The 21,798-nt window shown below is 39.1% G+C and overlaps 1 protein-coding gene across 1 annotated transcript; it reads left to right on the top strand.

Annotated features, from left to right (window-relative positions):
• Positions 1-190: 190 nt before the first annotated feature.
• LOC121896753 (polycystic kidney disease protein 1-like 2) lies at positions 191-21,335 on the top strand. The gene is made up of 42 exons (XM_042410727.1): positions 191-201; positions 288-547; positions 1,227-1,385; positions 1,483-1,671; positions 2,370-2,480; positions 3,021-3,168; positions 3,274-3,503; positions 3,604-4,014; positions 4,117-4,244; positions 4,398-4,545; positions 5,323-5,521; positions 5,945-6,056; positions 6,167-6,308; positions 6,411-6,623; positions 7,003-7,145; positions 7,295-7,474; positions 7,595-7,732; positions 8,254-8,400; positions 8,489-8,613; positions 8,704-8,824; positions 10,657-10,785; positions 10,889-11,114; positions 12,088-12,278; positions 12,372-12,602; positions 13,275-13,376; positions 13,535-13,713; positions 13,813-13,959; positions 14,078-14,277; positions 14,649-14,875; positions 14,965-15,181; positions 15,982-16,454; positions 16,823-16,919; positions 17,010-17,150; positions 17,239-17,424; positions 17,939-18,269; positions 18,918-19,051; positions 19,127-19,254; positions 19,362-19,522; positions 19,980-20,190; positions 20,338-20,439; positions 20,524-20,655; positions 20,856-21,335. The coding sequence occupies exons 1-42, from the start codon at positions 191-193 to the stop codon at positions 21,021-21,023; spliced, it is 7,428 nt and encodes a 2,475-aa protein (XP_042266661.1). The 3' UTR covers positions 21,024-21,335.
• Positions 21,336-21,798: the final 463 nt, after the last annotated feature.

Raw genomic sequence — 21,798 nt, 5'->3', positions numbered from 1 at the left:
GCAATTAATGGCTGTTGACAGTGGGCTCTTTTCTTCTTTTCACTACTGGTCTGACCTTTGTTTGTTCACAAGAGGTATGGGCACAACACAAAGCTAGGCAACCATCAAGGAGGCCTTCCTAATGTCAGTAATTACTCTAAAGAGCTGATCAGTGTCCGAGTTGCTGACGTCAGTGTCCTTTAAAGACATGATGTTACCGGAGTGAGTGAACAGTGTGCAGGTGCAGAGACAGAGATGGGCAGCTCTGCTTTTCCTATACTGACTTTAATTGTTCTCTTCCTCAGCAGGACTTGTTATGCTGAGGATGATCCAGAGGCTCTTTCCTGCCCAGAGTACCAGGAGGGCTTCGACGGCTCCTGCTATGAGTTTGTGGGTCTTCAGCGATCCTTCCTCAGTGCCCAGGGATGGTGTGAACGAGGCGGAGGACACCTGGCCTTCATCCTGAACGATGAAATGCAGCAGTTCCTTCAGAAGCACCTGGAGACGGAGAAGGACTGGTGGCTTGGGCTGGCACCTGCCGCTCCAAACCTCACACTCGACTCTGAGGGTAAGAGGGCATGTGACATAAATCAGACTACATGTTGCATGGCTTTTTGTAACTCTACATGTATTTGATGGCCAGCTTGAAAAAAGCTATGTTGCAAGGGCCAAAAAAATATTCATAAATGGGTTTTAAAAAACCCAACATTTTCAACAGCTAAATATTTTAAGTATTTTGCTTCATATATAAACAACACATTCTAGATATCTGTGATCAATGTATATATCTTGAAATTGACTGTGAAATGTCAGGAATGAATAGATTACCGTTTAGCTGTTATCTCTGTAGGCAGCTTGCATGTCCATTGTAGAGACTTAAATGTGTTTGTTTACTGACGTTTGTTAGAAGGCTGGCACGTTGGGATATCTCCACGAAGCAGCCGGCATGATGACAGATATGCTTCATTCTCTTTGGCTTTCTCAATAAGCTTGCTGTCAAGTGGCCTGATTTACAAATGTTTTTTTTTTATTTCCTTCTCCAGAGAATGAGTCTTTATCATCCATTCACCCTGCCTCTAGACCCTTCTATTGCTTTGTTGTTTTACGACAAATCCCTAAATTGCACCTTTGACAATTAACTTACCCTGATGAAAGATCCATAGAGTGACCCTTTCTCAACATCTATAGTGATGTTGATCATTAATGTTTGAGCAAATAAATTCTTGTGATTTTTTGATCATTCCAAGGTTCCCTTGCATGGCTGGATGGCTCAGATGTCAGCTATAATAACTGGGTGAACATGCCAGATGAACAAGCAGCCTGTGGACATATCCTGAGACAGTCAGGCTTCCAGTGGGAAGCCACAGAGAACTGTAGCCAGGAGCTCAACTTCATCTGCCAGTTTGGTATGCACTCATTAATGAATCAATGAATAGAGTTAAACCTACAGTATGTTGTAGATTATGTTTTCTCGCTTAATAATCCTTTTTTCGTTCTCCTCAGATTCTGGGAAATCTATTGCATGTGATGGCCAAAATGCCACATTACAGTGTGGTTCTGGTCAGGTTATAGAGATAGACGACAGCTTCTATGGTCGGAAAACAATTCACTACTGCCGATCCAAACTTACAGCCTCACCTGCATCTTCCCAGGAGGAGTGCAGCTGGATAGATGTGGTAGATTCTGTGACAGGTATTATGAAATATATTTTTCATTAATGTGACTGTAAAATGTAAAGAACCAGCCTTGTTTTATGTCATGTTATGTTATGAACACAGTGGGATATGTATAAATCCAGGCGAATATGTATAATACATCTAGTTACTTTACTTCGCTTTCCGACACATTGGTATGAAAGATGAACCATTTTGATGAAGGCATATTGGTATTTAAAATTGACAGAAACACCAGGCTTTGTTAAAGCAGCTTTAACAAACAGGCCTGCTAAAATATACAAAAATCACCACAAACTACGTCTGTGTTTCATGCTTTGTGTCAAACACAAAAACCATGATTGCCCTGTGACTGCATACGAAAGGATTACACTGCCAGAAAAGACATTAGGCAAATCCCTTCCTCAGAGCTGAACAGATGGGCTTTGATGTAAATGTACTGTCACATTCACAACAGTCTGGGATTAGTTATGCTGGGGGAGTTCATGCAGTTACTAAGCAAATAGTTAGTATTTCACCTTATTGTCGGTATACCTCCCTAAGTAGCTGTTAGCCCCTCTCATTATAGAAACACCAGTGAGATTACAGTATTTTATTGTAATAGGATGAAAATTGAAGTTTCATGCTTTTTAGCCATACTAACAGTAGGTTTGAAAATAATCTGGATCATATTCCTGACAAACATCATCAAACACTTGACTTATGTGTGATTTCCAGACCATTGCCGTGGACTGCAGGCTTGCCAGGCTCCAGTGGATCTGAGCTCTTTTGGTGAACCCTGTCCTGTGCTGGGAAGTTACCTGTCAGTGGAGTACCACTGCAAACATGGTCAGATGTACAATTTGTCCCTTTCACTTCCAGTATACAGAGAATATTCTCTCTTTAACGCTACTTATTAAGCCTTATCGGGGAACTATGTATTTAAGGTATTGTTGTGTTACCTTCCTGTTTACCTATTAGTAGCTATTTTGTTTGCAGTTAGCCAAAGTTGTGGTTTATGTCATCAATGTCAGCCTATGTATTGCATGTCTTGTGTTCCTCTTTTTGTGACTCAACCAATTGTTTTAGCTTTGCCCTTTCATCTAATTTGCCAACAGAGCGACAGTGCATAGCCTCTCAAGCTAAACCTCTCAAGCTAAACTTTCAACTCAATCAAAAGTTTGCCATACAGGTGTAATAAGAGCGAGTTTAAGGTTGAACTTACATGAACTGCATGTTCATATTATCTGTTCCAACAGGACTTCAGTCTAATATGCATAATGTTAGTTTGTGTAATGTTCAGGTTCATGTAGATGAGATGATCAACAGCGGAGATCAGTATATGACTATGTTTCAAATTCAATTTCAATTGCTTTAATTTCCTCTCAGGACTCCACTTATTGATGACTAAACTGGCAGCCGTCTTTGATAATGTCACCATCACTGTGAAGTGGCTCCTTCATCCGTTTGAAGGAAACCTCACATGCACACTGAATGCTGGAGATGGCCACACTATTGATCCATACAGCCCAGAGGAGTGAGAAATACTTAAAATAGAAAGTTCTGGACATACAGTATGTAGATGATTTTATAAATATAACCTGTATTTATGCATTTAACTTTTCGCTTACCTGTCTCACAGGACGGAGAGCACAGTGATACACAAATTCAAGCATCCTGGTGTTTTCATGGTTGGAGTGGAGTGCACTACCAGCGACTGGCATGTTACAGCTCAGAAAGCAATAACCATTCAGGAGCCTGTTGGAGAATTTGGTGTCATCAAGTGCTATAGCAGGAACATATCAGCAGGTGGCACTAAATGCAATGTGTATTATGGCAGGCCTGTTCAAATTCAGGTTATGGTGGAGGCGGGTGAGTCGATCTAATACTGCAGGTGATAAATAATGCTTTTAATAAATTTAATTTCTCAAAAAATATAGAATAATATAATTCCCTTGTTTGCTGTTAATAGGTACAAATGTTACTTACACAATTCAACATGAAGACCGTTTGGTTGCAAAGTCATCAGTGGACAGAGGCATCACACCCCACAACATTACACTGAGTGCAAGTGCAGTGGAGCAGATCGAACTTGGCTGCTACAACCTGACTCTTACTGCCTCTAACAGGGTCACAACCCACACAGTGTCCACCAAGCTGGAGCTGTGTCTGCTGGAGCCTGTCGAGGGACTGCAGGCCTCAGTGCAAACAGAGGAAGGCGAGTGTCCAGACTCCGCTGATCTCATTATTAGTGTGTCACTGGAGCGAGGAGCCCCTGTGCAGCTTCTCTTCTCTCTGACTGGAGTCAATGACACTCTCTCCGAGATCAGAGACATCCTCACCGGAAGCTTACAAGCTTATACATTCTCCAGCCCGATTGAAGGTACTTGAAGCTTAAGCTGTGCTGTAGTTAAAGAAAATGAAACACTCTTAGTAAATAACACATGTGCTCAATATATTTTAAATTCAAACTCTTTTGGTGAAGGACTTCTGAGAGTGAAAGTACAAGCCATGAATGCCCTCTCAGCCTCTGATGTTGATGTGGACTTGGAGAACATACTCCAGGCTTGTCGTAATTACTCTGACTTTTCATCAGAAGAACACGGAAACACAGTATGTAGAAGATCAGTATCAATTAATAATCACTTGTGCACTGAAAGTTTTTTGCGTAACTGTAATTTGTTCTAAATTCAAATGCAGTCATATGTGCAGTGCTGATATCTGCTTGTTGCTGTTATAACACAATGGCTTTGTTTTTATTGACAGACGGATGATATGAGTGTTGATGACTCTCATGACTTGAGAATCAATGCTACTCCAGAAACTGTGGTTGACTACACTCAGAATGTCACACTGACGGTAACAGGAAATGATTCATTACCCAGCAAAGGACTCGCATTTGAATGGAAATGTAGTAAGTACAACAATTATTTGACCACTGAGCACTTTAAATTAGCCTAGTTAGCTTGTAAAACCATAATTTTAGAAATTACAGGGTGACAGTTGCAACACAATTAGAGGAGTACAGGTAATCCATTTCAATAACCGTAAAAACTGGGAAAACTTTGAATGTTCAGTATTTGTCGACATGTTTGCATAAACATTAATATCCTGTTTTTAGTGTTATCCTGGTTTGATCATTCAGGAGTTTCTTATGTTCAATGTAAAAATCCTGAATATTCTGAAGATAATCCCAGTTTGGTTTCCAGCTTTCTGGACTCTTTCTGTATTTATCACTCTGCTGGGTTTGGTTTCTCCTTCTGATCACCAGTAACAGAAGATGGGAGTGCGAATACAATTTATTCTTACCAGTGTCTGACTTTCACTTTAATTTAAGCATGTAGCTCATTAATTGCCATATTTTATGTTTTACTGACTAATTACTACATAACTTAATGTGTGGTAACACCTTCACACATGACAGAAACCTGCCAAAGCTGTTTATATGCCACAGTAAACTATTTATATATTATAGTTTCTCAAAACAAGGATAAGGGCTTACAGTATGTCGGATTTTGAAACCGGAATATGATGTTTATGAGATTGTGGTATCGTGTTGATATTCTACTGGACTGCATTGTGTTGTGTATATAATGATTAATGATGTTAGTCTTTACACAACAGCAGCACTTGACTCTCTTTATTGTTTTGGTGCTATATTGAGGTTTTGCTTCTGTTTCTACTCATACAGAAGGAAATTGCAAATGCGGAGAAAAAACGAAGGATGAAACTCACGTTATTGACAAAGATTGCCTCCCAAATCCATTTGAGATAATCGAATACACTGTAACTGTGAGGAAAACAAGCTGGTTTAGGAAACGGGTTGACCTTGCTTCAGCTTCTAAGTGCATCACTGTTGCTCCAAAGGAATTCACAGATGTCACCATCAGGTAAAATGGGACCACTCAGACCAAATACTCATTTATTGTCAAAACAGCTTTTCTGCAGGTTGTTGACAGTGGTGTTAGAAATACTGTTAACTAAGGAAAACGATTTTCATATACAGTATTGTGGCTATTAAGTTTAAGGTTAATATCCACTTGGGATCACTGAAATTAACTAATTGATATTTGATTAGTATACTTGTTTAAAACTACATTAAACAGAGTTGATATTTATTATCTTGTAGACTATAGAGCCCCACACATGCACTAAATTCACAGGATATCATGACAATTCACAAAGTTTTGGTTTCATGAGAATTTACTGGCTCAAAGGGTTCAGGAGCGAGAACGAGACTGAGAAGCCCTTCAATACAGAAGTGTCTTTTATTTGAATATGTTATGATCATATATTTACTGTTTTTCTTGCAGCTGTGATAATTGCAGTTCAATAAATGTGAACAGCCACGTAAAGCTAAGACTGAGCTGTGTGACAACTTGTCCAGACATAGTTTGGTATATCGAGGACCCCAATCCTTTGACAGTGAGTCTGAAACTGCATGTTAATGCTTTTTAAACAAAAACATAAAAGATTAATGTGCTGAATGATTGTTGTACACAGTTACAGTGTGTTATGTGATTATATTTTCATAGGGCAACGTCCAAACCTGTTACGCCAGAGCAGGAAGAAGCCCACCTATTGAGAAGCAGGATGGCAACACTGAACTTATTGTACATAGCCACCTTCTGAAAGTTTCAAGAGACACATTGCAAAACATCAGTGTGATTGCTTATGGTGCGTTCTATGGTTTTATAGCCTTTTGAATCCCAGCACTTTCATCAAAATTGATTTAAAAATGTGTCATAATTTTGTGTGTTATAATGTTTGTTATAATAGGAAAGAACAAGACAGGTTTTGCCAAGTACACTCTGCCAATACCGGGTCCAGAGCCAACAGAACTAGCAACAACTGAAACACCCGCAGACCACAGCGCCGCCTCATGTAGCATCTCTCCACTGTCAGGAACGGTGCTCGATGCATTTGACATCACCTGCAAAGCAAGTCCTTTCTGCTCTACAGGCTGTCTTTATTGCTTCAAAACAGACACTGGTGAGAATGTATTGCGCTTTTGTTCCTTATTTAACAATTTACAATTAAGAAAACAAAAAGCTCTGTTACACAGGGAGCTTTTGAAAAACAAAGAGAGAAACAGGAGTATGGTATGTGTTAATTATTAGGCCAGTTGATTTCTGGATGTTACATAAGAGTCATAGTAGATTATAGTTATTGTTGCACATAAAATAAAGCTCCTCACATGAACCAAAAAAAAAATATGTTGGTGATTACTTACCTTTTGAAGAATGTTCTTTGCTCAAAAAATAAGTGCCAGAGATTAATTTGATTGCTTTTGCCGTTCATCACCTGTATGCAGATAAATAATCAAGAATCCATTACGACTGTGTAGCTAATTTATCTCTTTGTCTTCAAGGCAAACATCTGCGCTGCAGCAGTGCAAATGAGGTGAAATCTGTCTTCCTGCCTCTTGGAGATAAGAACAACAATTACAGCTTGTCTGTTGTGGTGACTGTAAAAAATGAGAACGAGAAGGCTACCACAACTGTCGCCACTCAGGTTTGTCATCTGTCAATAATCATGTATCTTAAAGAGAGAGAGGAAAGGGCCTGGGGGAATCAAAATTGAAGAAAGAAGTTGCCCAGTTTATCTGAAGGTCTTAAAATTATTCAAAAATCATTTTTAAATGGTTGTTTATCTTCTTTAAGGTACGAAAAAGCAACTCCAGTACCTCTGTGGAGACTCTTCAGTCTGCAGTGAAGGATACTGTGACTCAGTTAGAGAAGCAAGGTCTGCTCTCTGGTGAGGCACTTGGACAAATATTCACTTCAGTTTCTGATATGCTAAACACAGAGACCAGTGAGGATCAGAAAGACGCAAGAACGAAGGTAATATGGTTTAGGTTGAAACTGTGCAAGTCAATATGTTGCTGTGATATTTTTGAGGCTTTATTGGTTTCTCAGAGTGAAGAGCCGAGTGATATTAATCAGCACTTTCTTCTCTTTCAGCTAAGAGAGCAGATGTTGACCAAAATGACTACAGTTCTGCTGGACTCCCCCAGCAACACAAGTCAGGAAGTGCAAGTGACAGCCAGAGCTGTGGCTGGACTCACCCAGCGCTCAGACGAGCTCAGTCCCTCTGCTCAAGTAGAGTGCATTAGATCAGTTCTGCGATATCTTCAGTAACAGTGTAGAAACATGGGGGAATTATTTTTTATTATTAGCTAAATTTGTAAAAAAAAAAAAAAAAAAAAGAAAGATCTGTTTTATTGTGACAATATGTAAAAAATGCATCTTAGAGGAGTGTTGTATCTTCAGTTAAGTATAGAAATGCTATAAATGACCTCTTACAGCCAGTATTTCATGTCAGTGGAGTCTGGATTAGTGAAGAAGGGAAGATGAAGTTGTTGTGTGCCTTGACTTCTTGATTATCTGGAGTCTTTATCTTCAGATGTAGGACAGTTTGTTTTTGCATTTGACATCACCAAGCAGCAACCTGCATGCTGTTTGTACGTTTTTACAAATCTTTAACTGCTTTTCTCAAATAAAACAATCTCAAAAGTGTTTTGTTTTTTTACAAAAACAACTTGAATATTTGAAATATGTCTGTCAGCTTCTTAGACCCTGATCAACTTTTGTTCTTTCCTGTTGCTGTATTTCGTCTCCAGGAAGAAGCGGGTTCATTGTTGGTAGACCTCAGCTCCTCCCTCAACACTATCAGTGTCAATCAGGATGGTGGAGATGATGGAGAAGTTGCGCAAGCAGCTACACCAATAGTTGAAGCAGCCAGTAACATATTAAATGTTTCATCAAATGTGAGAGCAAAACTACCACTGCTAAATGTTTTTTTTTCTCCATCAGTTCTCTATGCTCCTTACTAAACAAGATATATGTTTTCCTCAGAAAAAAGTCTCAGATTTTCTTCTTACCGGGATAAACAATGTTCAGAGTGCTTTGCTGAATAATAAGAAACTGAATGGAGACCCTGCCATCATTGATTCTGGTCAGATCAGTGTGTATGTCAACAGGTAAGGAATGGCTGACACTGGGAACATGTAGTTGATAATTTATTAGGGTGTCCTGAAATTACAAGATGACTCTGATTCTGCTTTCTGCAGAGTTTCCCCAGAAACCATGTGGATGCAGGATATAAATGTCCAGAAGAACAGCTCATCCAGGTTTTCCTTTCCTACTCTGCCTGCTGACGTCTTCTTTCCAGGGGAGCTGGTGGATGTGAGAGTAAGTGTGAGCGCATAGGAAGGAAATAGAAACAATAAACATTTGAATTTAAAGATGCAGTCATTCGACAGAATGTCGCTGGCCTGTTTAAGTGTTGTATTGCTCTGCTTTGAACTGGCCAGTATACAGATTTGCTTGACATCTCTGCATCCTTGGTACCCACATCCAACAGTAACACAAAAAGTAAACAGCAAAACTATTTTATCCCTTATAAATATTGTGGTCGTCATCCTGACCAATTGGTTACAAGTAGGCCTCATTACCTTTATTGTTTGTGCTCTTTTAGGGAAGTACACGTCACTTTGAAAATGCTAGATAGATTAAAGAGGAGAGAAACATTGTTTCCCTGAACTTTATAAAAATCTAACATCCGACCAAACTATTTAACGAAAAGAGATAGACAGAGCCATTTATCCACAAAAATGTACATACAGTATCAAGTTTGCACATGCCTTCTCATTCAAGGGTTTTTCTTTATTTTTACTATTTTCTACATTGTAGAACGATGCTGAAGACATCAAGACTATGAAATAACACATATGGAATCATGTAGTAAACTAAAAAGTGCAAAACAAACAAAAATATCTTTAATATTTTAGATTCCTCAAAGTAGCCACTGATGACAGCTTTGCACACTATTGGCAATATCTTATGTCTCATGTTTTTCAATTAACAGATGTGTCTTGTCAAAACTTAATTGGTGGAATTTCTTGTTGTTCTTGTTGTTCTCTTCAGTTGTGTTGTGGTGAGGTAGCGTTGGTATACAGCAAATAGTCTGATTCAACTACTGTAGAAATCCATATTATGGCAAGAACCGCTCAACTAAGTAAAGAGAAACAAACGAAAACCATCAAACGCTATGATGAAACTGGCTCTCATGAGGACCACCCCTGGAAAAGAAGACCAAGAGTTACCCCTGCTGCAGAGGATAAATTCATTAGTTACCAGCTTCAGAAATCGCCAATTAACAGCACCTCAGATCAGAGCCCACATCACTGCTTCCAAGAGTTCAAGTAGTGGACACATCTCAACATCAACTGTTTGGAGGAGACTGCATGAATCAGGCCTTCATGGTTGAATTGCTACAAAGAAACTGCTGAGGGAGACCAATAAGAAGAAGAGAATTGTTTGGAGTGGGATGGACATTAGACCAGTGGAAATCTGTACTTTGGTCTGATGAGTCAAATTTTGAGTTTTTTTGTTCCAACTGCTGTGTCCTTGTGAGGCACAGAGAATGGGTGAGTGGGTGGTATCTGCATGTGTCGTTCCCACTGTGAAGCATGGAGGAGGAGGTGTGATGCTTGGCTGGTGACACTGTTGGTGATTTATTCAGATTTCAAGGCACACTTAACCAGCATGGCTACCACAACATTCTGCAGCGACACGTCCATCTGGTTTGCCCTTAGCAGGACCATCATTTGTTTTTCAACAGGACAATGACCCAAAACACACCTCCAGGCTGTGTAAGGGCTGTTTGATCAATAAGCAGAGTGATGGAGTGCTGAACAGATGACCTGACCTCCATAATCACCCAACCTAAACCCGACTGAGATGGTTTGGCATGAGTTGGACCGCAGAGTGAAAGAAAAGCAGCCAACAAGTGCTCAGCATATGTGGGAACTCCTTCAAGACTGTTTATTTACTACATGATTCCATGTGTGTTATAAAGAAACAAAATGTAAAAATAAGGGAAAAACCCTTGAATGAGTAGGTGGGTCCAACCTTTTGACTGGTGCTGTACATTGTTGAAAGCCGAATCAGTTCAAATTGAGTCACTGTTGTGCAGTCTTTATTGTTTATTAATATATCAGCCTATACCTAACTTCTCACAGATGATGAGTTTTGAGAAGAATCCATATTCTTGGACAGAGGAAAACATCACAGGAACTGTAGGATCTCTCTCTCTCACCAGAGCGAATGGCACAGTCATCCCTGTTGAGAACCTGCTCGAGGAGATAGAGGTAATATCAGTTTTTGAGATACTTTATTTAGAGTTAGTTTATATTGGATTAAATCTGTAGATTGTTCAGAATAATGTGTTTTTGTATCACTGGGGGTTTTCAGATTCTCCTTCCAAGGCTTGACGTTGGGCAGGAGAACAGTACTGTCTTGGATCTGGCCAATTTCAGCACATTAATAATTGACGTTCCCTCACCTGACGTAACACTGGTGCTGAAAATGGAGCCCTCTGAAGACATTTCCTTCAAGCTATTCCTGGGATACAAATATTATCCAAGTGATGAGAATTTTGTAGCCACGACTCAGATCCCTCTTGAGAATGTGAAAGAAGGTATCAGTAAAAACACCAGATTTACTTTTATAGTTTATATGATGTGGCTCAAAGTCACACTTTATGAGTTGAGTTGAGTTAACTTTATTGCCATTCAACAAACATTGTTTATAATTTCCCTTGGTGAGATTAACACAACATACTACTAATAAAATAATATACATAATAACAGTTTAAAATACACAAAGCGTCATAAATATAAAAGATAAGCTAAAAATCTTACACCTTAAAGTGTGGGAGATTTGCGATTCAGAGGTTAAAAAACTTAAACACATAAAATACAGGCTAAATACCATAAATCATTACAAAGACAACAAAATGTATTTTAAAGTGCCAAAGGTTTACTATTCAAGGGGTCGAATAGCCTCAGGGAACATATTTATTTTAAACTGCTTGTATTTAAAACAGAGTTTAGCGGCACCATGTCGCCATATTTCAGCGCCATCTTTTAAGTCCTCAAAGAACATAATATGACAATGCTGTCTGCTGGTTGTCCTGTCATGAAACAATTCCTGGCTCTTCAGGCACAGGTCTATATCTTACAGCTATTGACATTACAATCATCATCATCATCATCACAAGTGTGATAGATAAACCTTTGGGATGCATTGATTGTCCATGATTGATGCAGTTTCCTAAAAGATTTGTCTCTATTTTGGGTGAAATTTTGTCTGACATTACATTATATTGAATGTGCTTGCCACAAATGCAACAAAGTTTTCTTACAAGAAGAATAAACACATGAAGTAGAAAGTAGAACCAACAATTTGGTTTCCAGACTAGACAGAAACATTTAACTGTTCACAAAATTGAAGTTTCATCCCATTAGCAGTCAGTGTGTAGCTACAAGCTGCCATCTTACAAAGTGTCATTGATCAAACAACTGGACCACATATTCATTGATATCATATTAAGTTTTGGTAGAGGTCTAAAGCCTGCATGTGTGTATAAACATGGTGTCATTTTAACACAGAGGAAAAATATACCTGGGTCCTTGGTCCCAAAGATAGAACAGCAGATGTTGGAGTGCACTTCCTTGTTATGAAGCCCGTTGTAGAGCCAGGCGTCAAATCCATCAACGCCACTGTCAACGTCATTACCATCGCTGCCCAATGCAAATACTGGAATGAAACACAGTCTTCCTGGAGTGAAGATGGGTGCAGGGTGAGTGCAAAATCAACAAAGTTTTTGCATCAATACATCCTTGAAAAGTGAGCTGTAGAGTGTGATCCGCTGCTGGTTTTCCTTTTTCTCTAGGTCGGTCCACTCACTACACCTTTGGTCACTCAGTGTCTCTGTAACCACTTAACCTTCTTTGGGAGCTCTTTCTTTGTCATGCCAAACTTAGTGGATGTGTCACGCACGGCTGAACTTTTTGCCACCTTTACTAACAATCCTGTGGTGGTGTGTTTTGTGGGGGCCATCTTTGCTGCTTATCTCCTGGTGGTTGTGTGGGCACGCAGGAAAGACATCCTGGACTCAGCTAAGGTAAACCTCAAAAAAGACTTTCACATTAATGTATGGTTAATTTTAAATCTATGCCAGACCACATAGGGTCTAATTTAGACTTTTCTGCTTACACGTGTAGTTTAAAATCGTAGAAAGTTCTCAATTCATTCCCTTAAGCAAAATTATCAATACCACAGCATAATAAAACCCCATTAAAGGGACTGCATTTTAAAAGTTATCAAAGTGAGAGGATAAAAGTATTTACAGACTAACACATGCAAGTATTAAATGTAAAAGTACTTATTGTGGAAAAGGGTTAATTGGTTTGAGACCCTCATTTGTTTATGTTGCTTTATTGTTGTGTTGGGAATCGACTTCTCTGCTAACAGCTGTGCTTAGTTCTTGAGCAGTAAAAATGAGGTATACTCATGTAGGGTACCAGTACTTAAAACCTGTGCATTAGTACATTACTTAAAGAAACATACTGAGATACTTTATATAACTGCACATGAAGTTCACATGTGAAATGCCAGCTCTGTAATACAACAAAATACAACCACAGCATTCAAATATAAAGCATATAATGAAGGTATTTTAAACCCCTTTAAACTCTTAATTTAAAGTAGCTTACGTTTGATAATTGTATAGAATTTAGGGAGTTTTTGGTGTATGAATTTCCTCTTAATGTTGTGTGTTCACATTTACTTATAGGTTAAGATAACAGTGCTTGAAGATAATGACCCTTTGGCTGAGTATCGCTATATGCTGAATATTAGCACAGGGCATCGGCATGGTGCATCCACCTCCTCTCAGGTCAGTATGTCCATCTTGACTGACCCATTTTTCCCCCCATTAAAGTTTAGATAGAGGATGTTGTATTGCTGTACAGACTGTAAAGCTCCCTGAGGCAAATTTGTGATTTATGATATTGAGCTATACAAATAAAATTGACTTCACCTGTTATGTTTTAGGTGACGATAACTCTGCTAGGCACAGAAGGAGAAAGTGAGCCGCACCACCTGACAGACTCTGAGAAGCCTGTGTTTGAGAGAGGAGGGGTGGACATGTTTCTGCTCACCACACACTTTTCCCTTGGAGAGCTACAGAGCATCAGGTTGTGGCACGACAACTCTGGAGCACACCCTGCATGGTACAGCATAGACGGCATAAGATGATTAAATTAAAGTTCAGCTTGAGTTTGTACTGTTACTAAAAACACAAATACACACATTATTAATGTTGCCTGCAGGTATGTCAACAAAGTGATGGTGCAGGATCTGGAGAGTGGTCAGAAATGGCACTTTCTGTGTAACTCCTGGCTGGCTGTAGATGTGGGAGAGTGCTCTCTCGACAAAGTTTTCCCAGTAGCCACAGAGGAGGATTTGAAGAGATTTAGGTAAGACGAGCCAAAAGTTTGTTAAAAATACGTTATAAAGAAATCAGATGTAATTCTGTATCATTCTTGCTCTATAATGACCTTGAATCCATCTTGATTATTATTCAATACTTTCTAGTAATCTGTTCTTCATGAAGACAGCCAAGGATTTCCGTGACGGCCACATCTGGTTCTCTGTCATTAGTCGACCTCCCTGCAGCACTTTCACCCGTGTGCAGCGAGTGTCCTGCTGTTTTTCCCTGCTGCTCTGCACCATGCTGACTAGCATCATGTTTTGGGGAATCCCCACAGACCCCTCTGAGCAGACCATGGACCTGGGTATGACACAAAATAATAATCATGCAAAGCTTTCAGGATATTACAATCTAGAAGAGGTCATTACGATTGAAAATTCCAATAATTTTACTCTAAAATACTTTCAAATTAGTGTCCCAAGATCCTACTTTAATCCCCCCTACACACACACTCTCTCTTAAATGCACTTAAGAAATCTGATTATTCACAGTTTTTGGCAGTTTGTACACTGGACATGTCATTGACAAAGACCAACACAGACATCAAAACTATTACAGTGACAGTAGTGCAGCAGGATGAAAGAGAAAATCACTGCACAGAGTTTTGCATTCTGAAACTGAAACAAAAATACCAATACTGAATGCTTTTACTCACAAACTCACTGTACTTTGCAGGTCATATCGAGTTCACGTGGCAACAGGTTATGATTGGATTTCAAAGTTCAATCATCATGTTTCCCATCAATCTCCTCATTGTGAGTATCTTCAGAAACACTCGTCCTCGAGAAAAAGCCGCCAAAGCAGACACGTCTAAGCAGGGAAAGACTGGCCGAGTCTCTCCCTCACAGACTTCTTCCCCTCAGAAAGAGCAAAAGGACATCACACCAGACACTGTGATCAAGGTGATTAAATATGAATCTATATTATAAACTGTGAGTAATAACTCCTTTGTTCTGCATGTCTGAAACACCTCATGTGGTTTTTACATTAGGACATAAAGAGAATTGCCCAGTCACTGTCAAAGGCCATGAAGAGTCCACTTCCTCATCTGGAGCTGAGGCCTGGTCAGCAGGCTGATATCAACACGCTGCTGTCTCTGGTGGAAGACATCATCAGGCAGCAGAACCGAGTGGCTGGAGACTTCTACAATGATGCCTCCAAAAGGGAACGCTCTATGATCCTCAGTTTAGGTGCAGTCAATCTACAAGGTAGACTGCACCATGCCTTTGATATCCTGTGGTCTCAATATATTGCCTGTTTCATATGGAAAAACAGACTTACGGAGAAATGCCTTTAGGGATAAAAAGCCAATTAGTAGTAAAGTATTAGTATAAAAGCCAATTAATACACAGACAATATAGATATTGAATGCCTACAAATTGAGAAAAATATGTATAAATGTGAAAACAATTTATTTCACATATATATTTTATCACTTATTGCATCTTCAGAATTGATTTTTCCTTTAGCTGAATTTAATTTCCTTCAGTCAGCTTTTCTTCATATGATGTGGCATGATTCATTTTACTTTTAATTTGCAAATATACAAGTTAAGGATGGATCAAAATAATTTCCTCAATATCGAATTAAAGCTAGGATTATATATAATCTACATACAAATTACAGAGGCATCAACTAAACTCCCCAGACTCATGATTCACTAATCATGTATCACAGCAGATACTGCAGTTCAGTTGCTGGTATCTAGGGCTGTCTTGCCAGTTTGGGTGAAGTCTGGCAAACTGGTCGAAATTAAGCCATACCACACTCTTGAAGAAAATCCTGCTGAAGGTGCAATACATTTTGCTGATGGTAAAATAAATCCACACATGGGAAGATAAATAATGTTGATGGAATAAGAAATGATTCTGAATTTGTACAGTAAACATTTGTGCCATGCATTTATAATTATATGTATCAAATGACTCTAAACAGCAACTTTTCATTGAACTGTTGATGTCTTTGATGACGTATTGGTATAATGGATTTAATATCTTAACTTGGACAGAAAACAGTGTGTGGGGCAGCCCCGAGAGGACTTCAGACAGGGTTCAGAAGAAGAGCACCAACAGCAGGTATCTGTATAGGCAGCTGCGTCATGTTGAGAAAGAGCTGGGTTTGCTTGGACCTTCACGTTTTCCAAACCCAGACAACTATGACCGAGCCATGCAGCAGGTTCAGGGAATGAGGAGTCTGCTGGAGTACCACCTCCCCTCATCCAGCCTGGAAGGAGACCCGCTCGATCGCAGCCCCAGTCCAGAGGAGAGCATCAACAGGGACACTACCAAGAAGTGCTGTCAGGGAGGGCTGCCATGGTGGTTTGTCTTTGTTGGCTGGATACTGGTGATTGCAACCAGCGGTGTGTCAGGATACTTCACCATGATGTATGGGCTGACGTACGGGAAAGACCGTTCTATAAGCTGGCTCATCTCCATGGTGGTCTCCTTCTTTGAGAGCCTGTTTATCACTCAACCTCTGAAGGTGAGGACATTACAGTGCATGGTCAGATATTAAATAGCAAATGTTATGTGTTAGGAAAGCTATTAATTAACTGCCATTTAACTGGAGTACAGAGAGTTTCCAACCAATGTCAAATAAGTTTTTTTACTGATAGATATATTAATGATATATTGATATAATCCTGCTTCAAATGGGGGATTCTTTGTTTGCGATTGGATGATATTGCCAAAGACTGATGATTAATTTATGCCAAAAAGTTCAGCTGACAGCCAATGACAACCCCACAGATGTACTTCCCAGTACTACAGTACATACTTATTAACATATTTATAATACATTGATCATTATGGGCTTCTTTGGTATTGAGGTCTGAAAATTTTCTGTCACAGGTTCTTGGTTTTGCTGCTTTCTTTGCTCTTGTTCTGAAGAAAGTTGACCAGGAGGAGTATGGAGAGCCTCAGATAGATGAAAGTCTCAAAAACTCAGGTACATTTTAATGCTTTACATTTGTATTGCATTGTTTTGTGTGGAAAAAAACAACAACAACTAATACGTGAGTACAAAATTCCTTCTCAGATGATATTGATACAGTGCGAGGAGCAAGAAGAGACAGCACATGCAGTTTCTATCAGCCACCACCCCCAACTGACATAGAGAGGATGAGGAACAACATGATTAAAGAGCAGAAAGTCTTCATCCTCATCAGGGAGATTCTGAGTAGGAAACAGGCTTTGATACATAACAGCATATGAGGCAGCACAATACACTGTAAGATGCCAAAGTAAGATATGTGTTTGTGATGCAGCCTATATGGGATTCATGTGGATGTTGCTCCTGGTGGCGTATGGCCAGCGGGACCCAAACGCTTACTTCCTGACCCAGCACATTCGGCAGAGCTTCAGCAAAGGGATTTCAGACAGTATGAGTATTCAAGATGTGTTCAACTGGGCAAACACAACTCTGCTGAGCAACCTGTTTGGAGATTACCCAGGTAAACATGTCTGTTATGTTAATAACTGTTGTAACGGCACAAATCCTTGCAAATTTTTGTCCAAACATAACAATATGGAAAAAACATGTATAGTAAATGATTGCACTTTTTATTTTTATTTAAGAGTTCACTTGATACATAAATAAGTAGCTAAAAGCAGCTTATTGTTCATTTTTGCCTTAAGTTTGCTGCATTGATAGTAAATTACAACCAACAATAAATTGAAATCCAAAGCTAAAAGTAGGAGTGTTTACAGGATTTCTGTGTATTTCAAATTTAAATGTTGGACTATCTATAAAAATGTACTCTATTGATCTTCAAATATTTTTGTCCTTAAAATAGCATTGTACTTGAATCACTTGTCAGTGCCTCAAATTAAGCTGCAAAATGTGTAAAAACGATGGAGGATGGAGTTTTTTTTGACTAAGTGTGACAAATAAAACTGTTTTATCTGCAAAAAGTGGTTTCACAGACACAAAATAAGGTGGACTAATCTTCCATTCAAATGTCACAGGATTCATCACTGATGGAAACTCAAAGTTAGTGGGTAACGCACGTCTTCGCCAGGTGAGGGTGCAGAAAAACTCTTGCGACACTGCTCCCTCCATGCAGCAGTCTGTGCAGGACTGTCACGCTGCGTACTCGTGGGAGTTGGAGGACACGGGCTCCTATGATCCAGGCTGGAGCCCCTCTGTGGCGGATAACACCTCACAGAGTCTTCACGGCCCGTGGACATATCAGTCCCAGGGTACACTGAGGGCCTACCCCATCTGGGGCAATGTGATGCTCTACAGAGGAGGAGGGTTTGTGGTGGATCTGGGGCCGGATTTACAAAACTCCAGCAGGTAGTTTTTAATACTTGAAGAAACCCCTGAAATTGTCTCGGAATGATAGAAAGTAATGGAACGATTATCCCACTAATTAATTTCTCCAATGACAGAAAATTAGTCAACAACAATCAACTAATTGTTTTAAGTAGTTCATCTAATAAAATTACCAAACATTTATAGGTTCCAGCTTCTCACTTGTAAATGATTGCAGCTTTTCTCTATTTTTTATCAATAAAAACTGAATCCCTTTAGGTTTGTTGTGTGCTGCTGAACTGTTCAGACAGATTGAGCAACTGAAGGAGTCACCTTGGTCTCTAGGATGTTGAAATGGAAATGTGGCCTTTTTTCAAACATTGTATACAGTAAACAAGTAATTGGTTTATTTAAAATGGGTTAACCAATAATGGAAATAATTGTTAGATATCTTAAGATGTGAGGCAGATAACATAATAGCATAATTCAGTGTAAATTAGTTCTAAAGCAAAACTCATGTAGCTTGTTCAGTTTTTTGGATTGTTGCCTGTTTGGATTTTATAATTGTGTCATTATTTGCTTTAATGTCTTAATCAGTGGTGTTAGGAAAGAACTGGCAGTCTTGAAGCATGTTGGAACGTATTACATTTCTAACCATAAAATTTAACTATGCGTTGCATGTCTATATAGATCCCTTCAATACCTTTATGAAAACACCTGGCTTGACATGTACACACAAGCGATCTTTGTCGAGTTCACTGTGTACAACGCCAACGTCAACCTCTTCTGTATTGTCACGCTCATGCTGGAGACCACAGCCATAGGTAGGTAGTACATGTTCAGTTATGAGACCTTCAGGGAAACCTCAGTTGTTAAACATGATGTTGTGTTTCATTTAGGAGCTTTCCAGTTTCGCAGTGAACTTCAAAGTGTGCGTCTTTACCAGTCAACTGGTGGCCTTCACATCTTTGTCATGGCCTCTGAAGCCATCTACTTCCTCTTCATTATATATTACATGTTTGTTCAGGTATATATTTATTATACTTTTAAAGTACTTCCATTATCAGTAATAATAAAGTTTCTCATCAAGACGAATCCGATAAACTAGACAAGGCTGCACTCATGTCCTGACAGGGAAAGTTGATGAAGAAGCAGAGATGGACTTATTTCAAGAGTAAGTGGAACCTGCTCGAGCTGGCGATCATCATTCTCAGCTGGAGCGCGCTGTCTGTCTTCATCAAGAGGACTTTACTGGGGAAGCGGGACATGGATTTCTACCAGAACAACAAACACCTGTGAGTTACAATACTGATGTATGCTTTTGTGATTCTGTTCTGATAAACAATCACTAACATAAGGCTACATCAGACTCTGTCAACCTCAAAGAGAATACTGTCATTTTAAGTGACTACACCATAATCTACCTTGAAAGGAATATTTATGTCGACAAAGTAAAAAATTATTTCACCAAAATCTGCTTCTATCTCCAGCTACTAATAAGAATGATCAGAAAGTACTTGAAGTTAGATGAAAGTTCTCAAGAACATGTTTCCTTGATCTTCAATTGTCAGTATTATGCAGATTAGTATCAGTGACATTGTGAAATGTAGAATATTGATTTGATTGTATATTCTTGGAAAACAAAACATGCTTTTTTGTGTGTTGCTGTAAGCAGAAACGCTGTATTGTGCAAATACATTTTTTCAATCGTTTGTTGAAACAATGGTCTGTTCTCTTATGCTCTCTCTCCAGATATGCTAGTTTCCATGAGACAGCCAAAGCTGATGCAGTTCTGGGGTATCTGATTGCCTTCCTGGTGCTGCTTGCTACAGTCAAACTGTGGCACCTGCTGAGACTCAACCCCAAGCTGCACATGATCACAGCAACACTGCAGCGAGCCTGGACTGATATCTCAGGCTTCCTGGTGGTCATGACCATCATGTTCCTGGCCTACTCCATTGCTGTGAGCAGTTTCCCACACTTAACATCAGAGTGCTGCTGGAGTCTCTGCTTTTCTTCCTATTTTATCAACACTCTAGGGGGGAAACCCATTCAAATGTGGTTATTAATACAGAGATTAACTTTCAGATGTTTTAATTCTATTTTACAGTCTAACCTGATGTATGGGTGGAAGCTGTACTCCTATCGGACTCTGCTTGATGCTGCTCAGACCATGATCAGCCTGCAGCTGGGTATCTTTAACTACGAAGAGGTCAGTGTATGACTGTTTTAATTGTACAACACAGCAGATTATGACAGCTGTTGTTCAGCGTATTTCTTCCTTTTGATCCCTCAGGTTCTGAATTACAGTCCAGTGCTGGGTGCCTTCCTCATTGGCTCCTGCATTGTGTTCATGACCTTTGTGGTGCTGAACCTCTTCATCTCTGTCATCCTGGTGGCATTCAGTCAAGAGCAGATACATCACAAGGTAACTCACCCATGCAGAGTCTGAAATGTTTGAATGTTGCTGATGTCAGTGTCTGCTTGTCATTGCAGTCAACTGTGACCACTATCTGGAAATTTATTGTACAAATACACAGAGTACATGTGCGAGATTTTGCCGTTCATCATAGAAGCATATGTGATACTCTTTGAGTTATACATACTGTATTACTTACTGTTCTACAGCCGTCAGAAGAGGATGAAATTGTGGACCTGATGCTGATGAAACTCTGCAGTTTGTTTGGACTCAAATGTAAGAAACAAGGTGGCGACAGCCTAACTGAGAGGCCAGATATTTCATCTGCTTCAAATAATGGACTCTCAACAATTTCTTCAGGACATCACAAGGGTTGATATATTCCACTACAGTCAAACAAAAGAAAGATATTATAAGACCTACAGTATGCTTTGCTTCAGTTGTTGCTTGTCATGGCTTGCTTAATTTATTCATGCCACCATGCTGTTGCTTTGTAACTGCATATTAGCCCTTGCAAGTCTATAAATTATTAGCATTTCTGGCTACTGCTGCAGAGCTGTCACTATTGTAGGAGAAGGTGAATCAATCAGAGAAAGTAGGAACTGCGGATAATCTATATGTTATGCACTGAGGCACTGTATTAAGTCTGCTGCATATTTTGTTAAATAAATACATTTGTGTGTCTGTGACTAAGCATTGAACAATATAATATTAATTATTCAGTTGTATTATGCATCAATCTGACTCTGAGATATAGCTGAGATATTTGATGAAAAACCGTTTTGATTCTGCAATAAAAAAATTAGCTTTATATGTCATTTTTTTTACATTAGTGCTCTGTATTATAAAGGATACAATGGCTAAGTTAAAGCAAAGTCTGTCAGCTTAAATTCATTGTCAGACAATCTCTATTGCTAGATAGTATCAAATTCACATGAATATGTCATGTCATATGATGTTACAGTCATTTCATTATGTTTCTCATAAGTAAGTAAATGAAAGTAGCACATTATCACTCAATTTCAGTGATATTACAGTTACTGATTATGAAACAAGTAAATTGAGTTATCTAAAAAGTATATCATAAAGTAAAACATCAACTTGACAATTTATTCAATTATGACTTAAATAATAATACCGAAGGAACACTGA

Source organism: Thunnus maccoyii, chromosome 1 (genome assembly GCF_910596095.1).
Source record: "Thunnus maccoyii chromosome 1, fThuMac1.1, whole genome shotgun sequence".
Lineage (NCBI taxonomy): Eukaryota > Metazoa > Chordata > Actinopteri > Scombriformes > Scombridae > Thunnus > Thunnus maccoyii.
Note: the sequence above shows the minus strand (reverse complement) of the source record. Positions and strands in the feature narration are given on the sequence as shown.

Excerpts from the sequence above, each read along its gene's own strand:
- LOC121896753 (XM_042410727.1), top strand. Across the intron at positions 548-1,226 it reads CCTCACACTCGACTCTGAGG|GTTCCCTTGCATGGCTGGAT; the intron begins GTAAGAGGGCAT and ends GATCATTCCAAG. Across the intron at positions 6,624-7,002 it reads TTGCTTCAAAACAGACACTG|GCAAACATCTGCGCTGCAGC; the intron begins GTGAGAATGTAT and ends TTTGTCTTCAAG.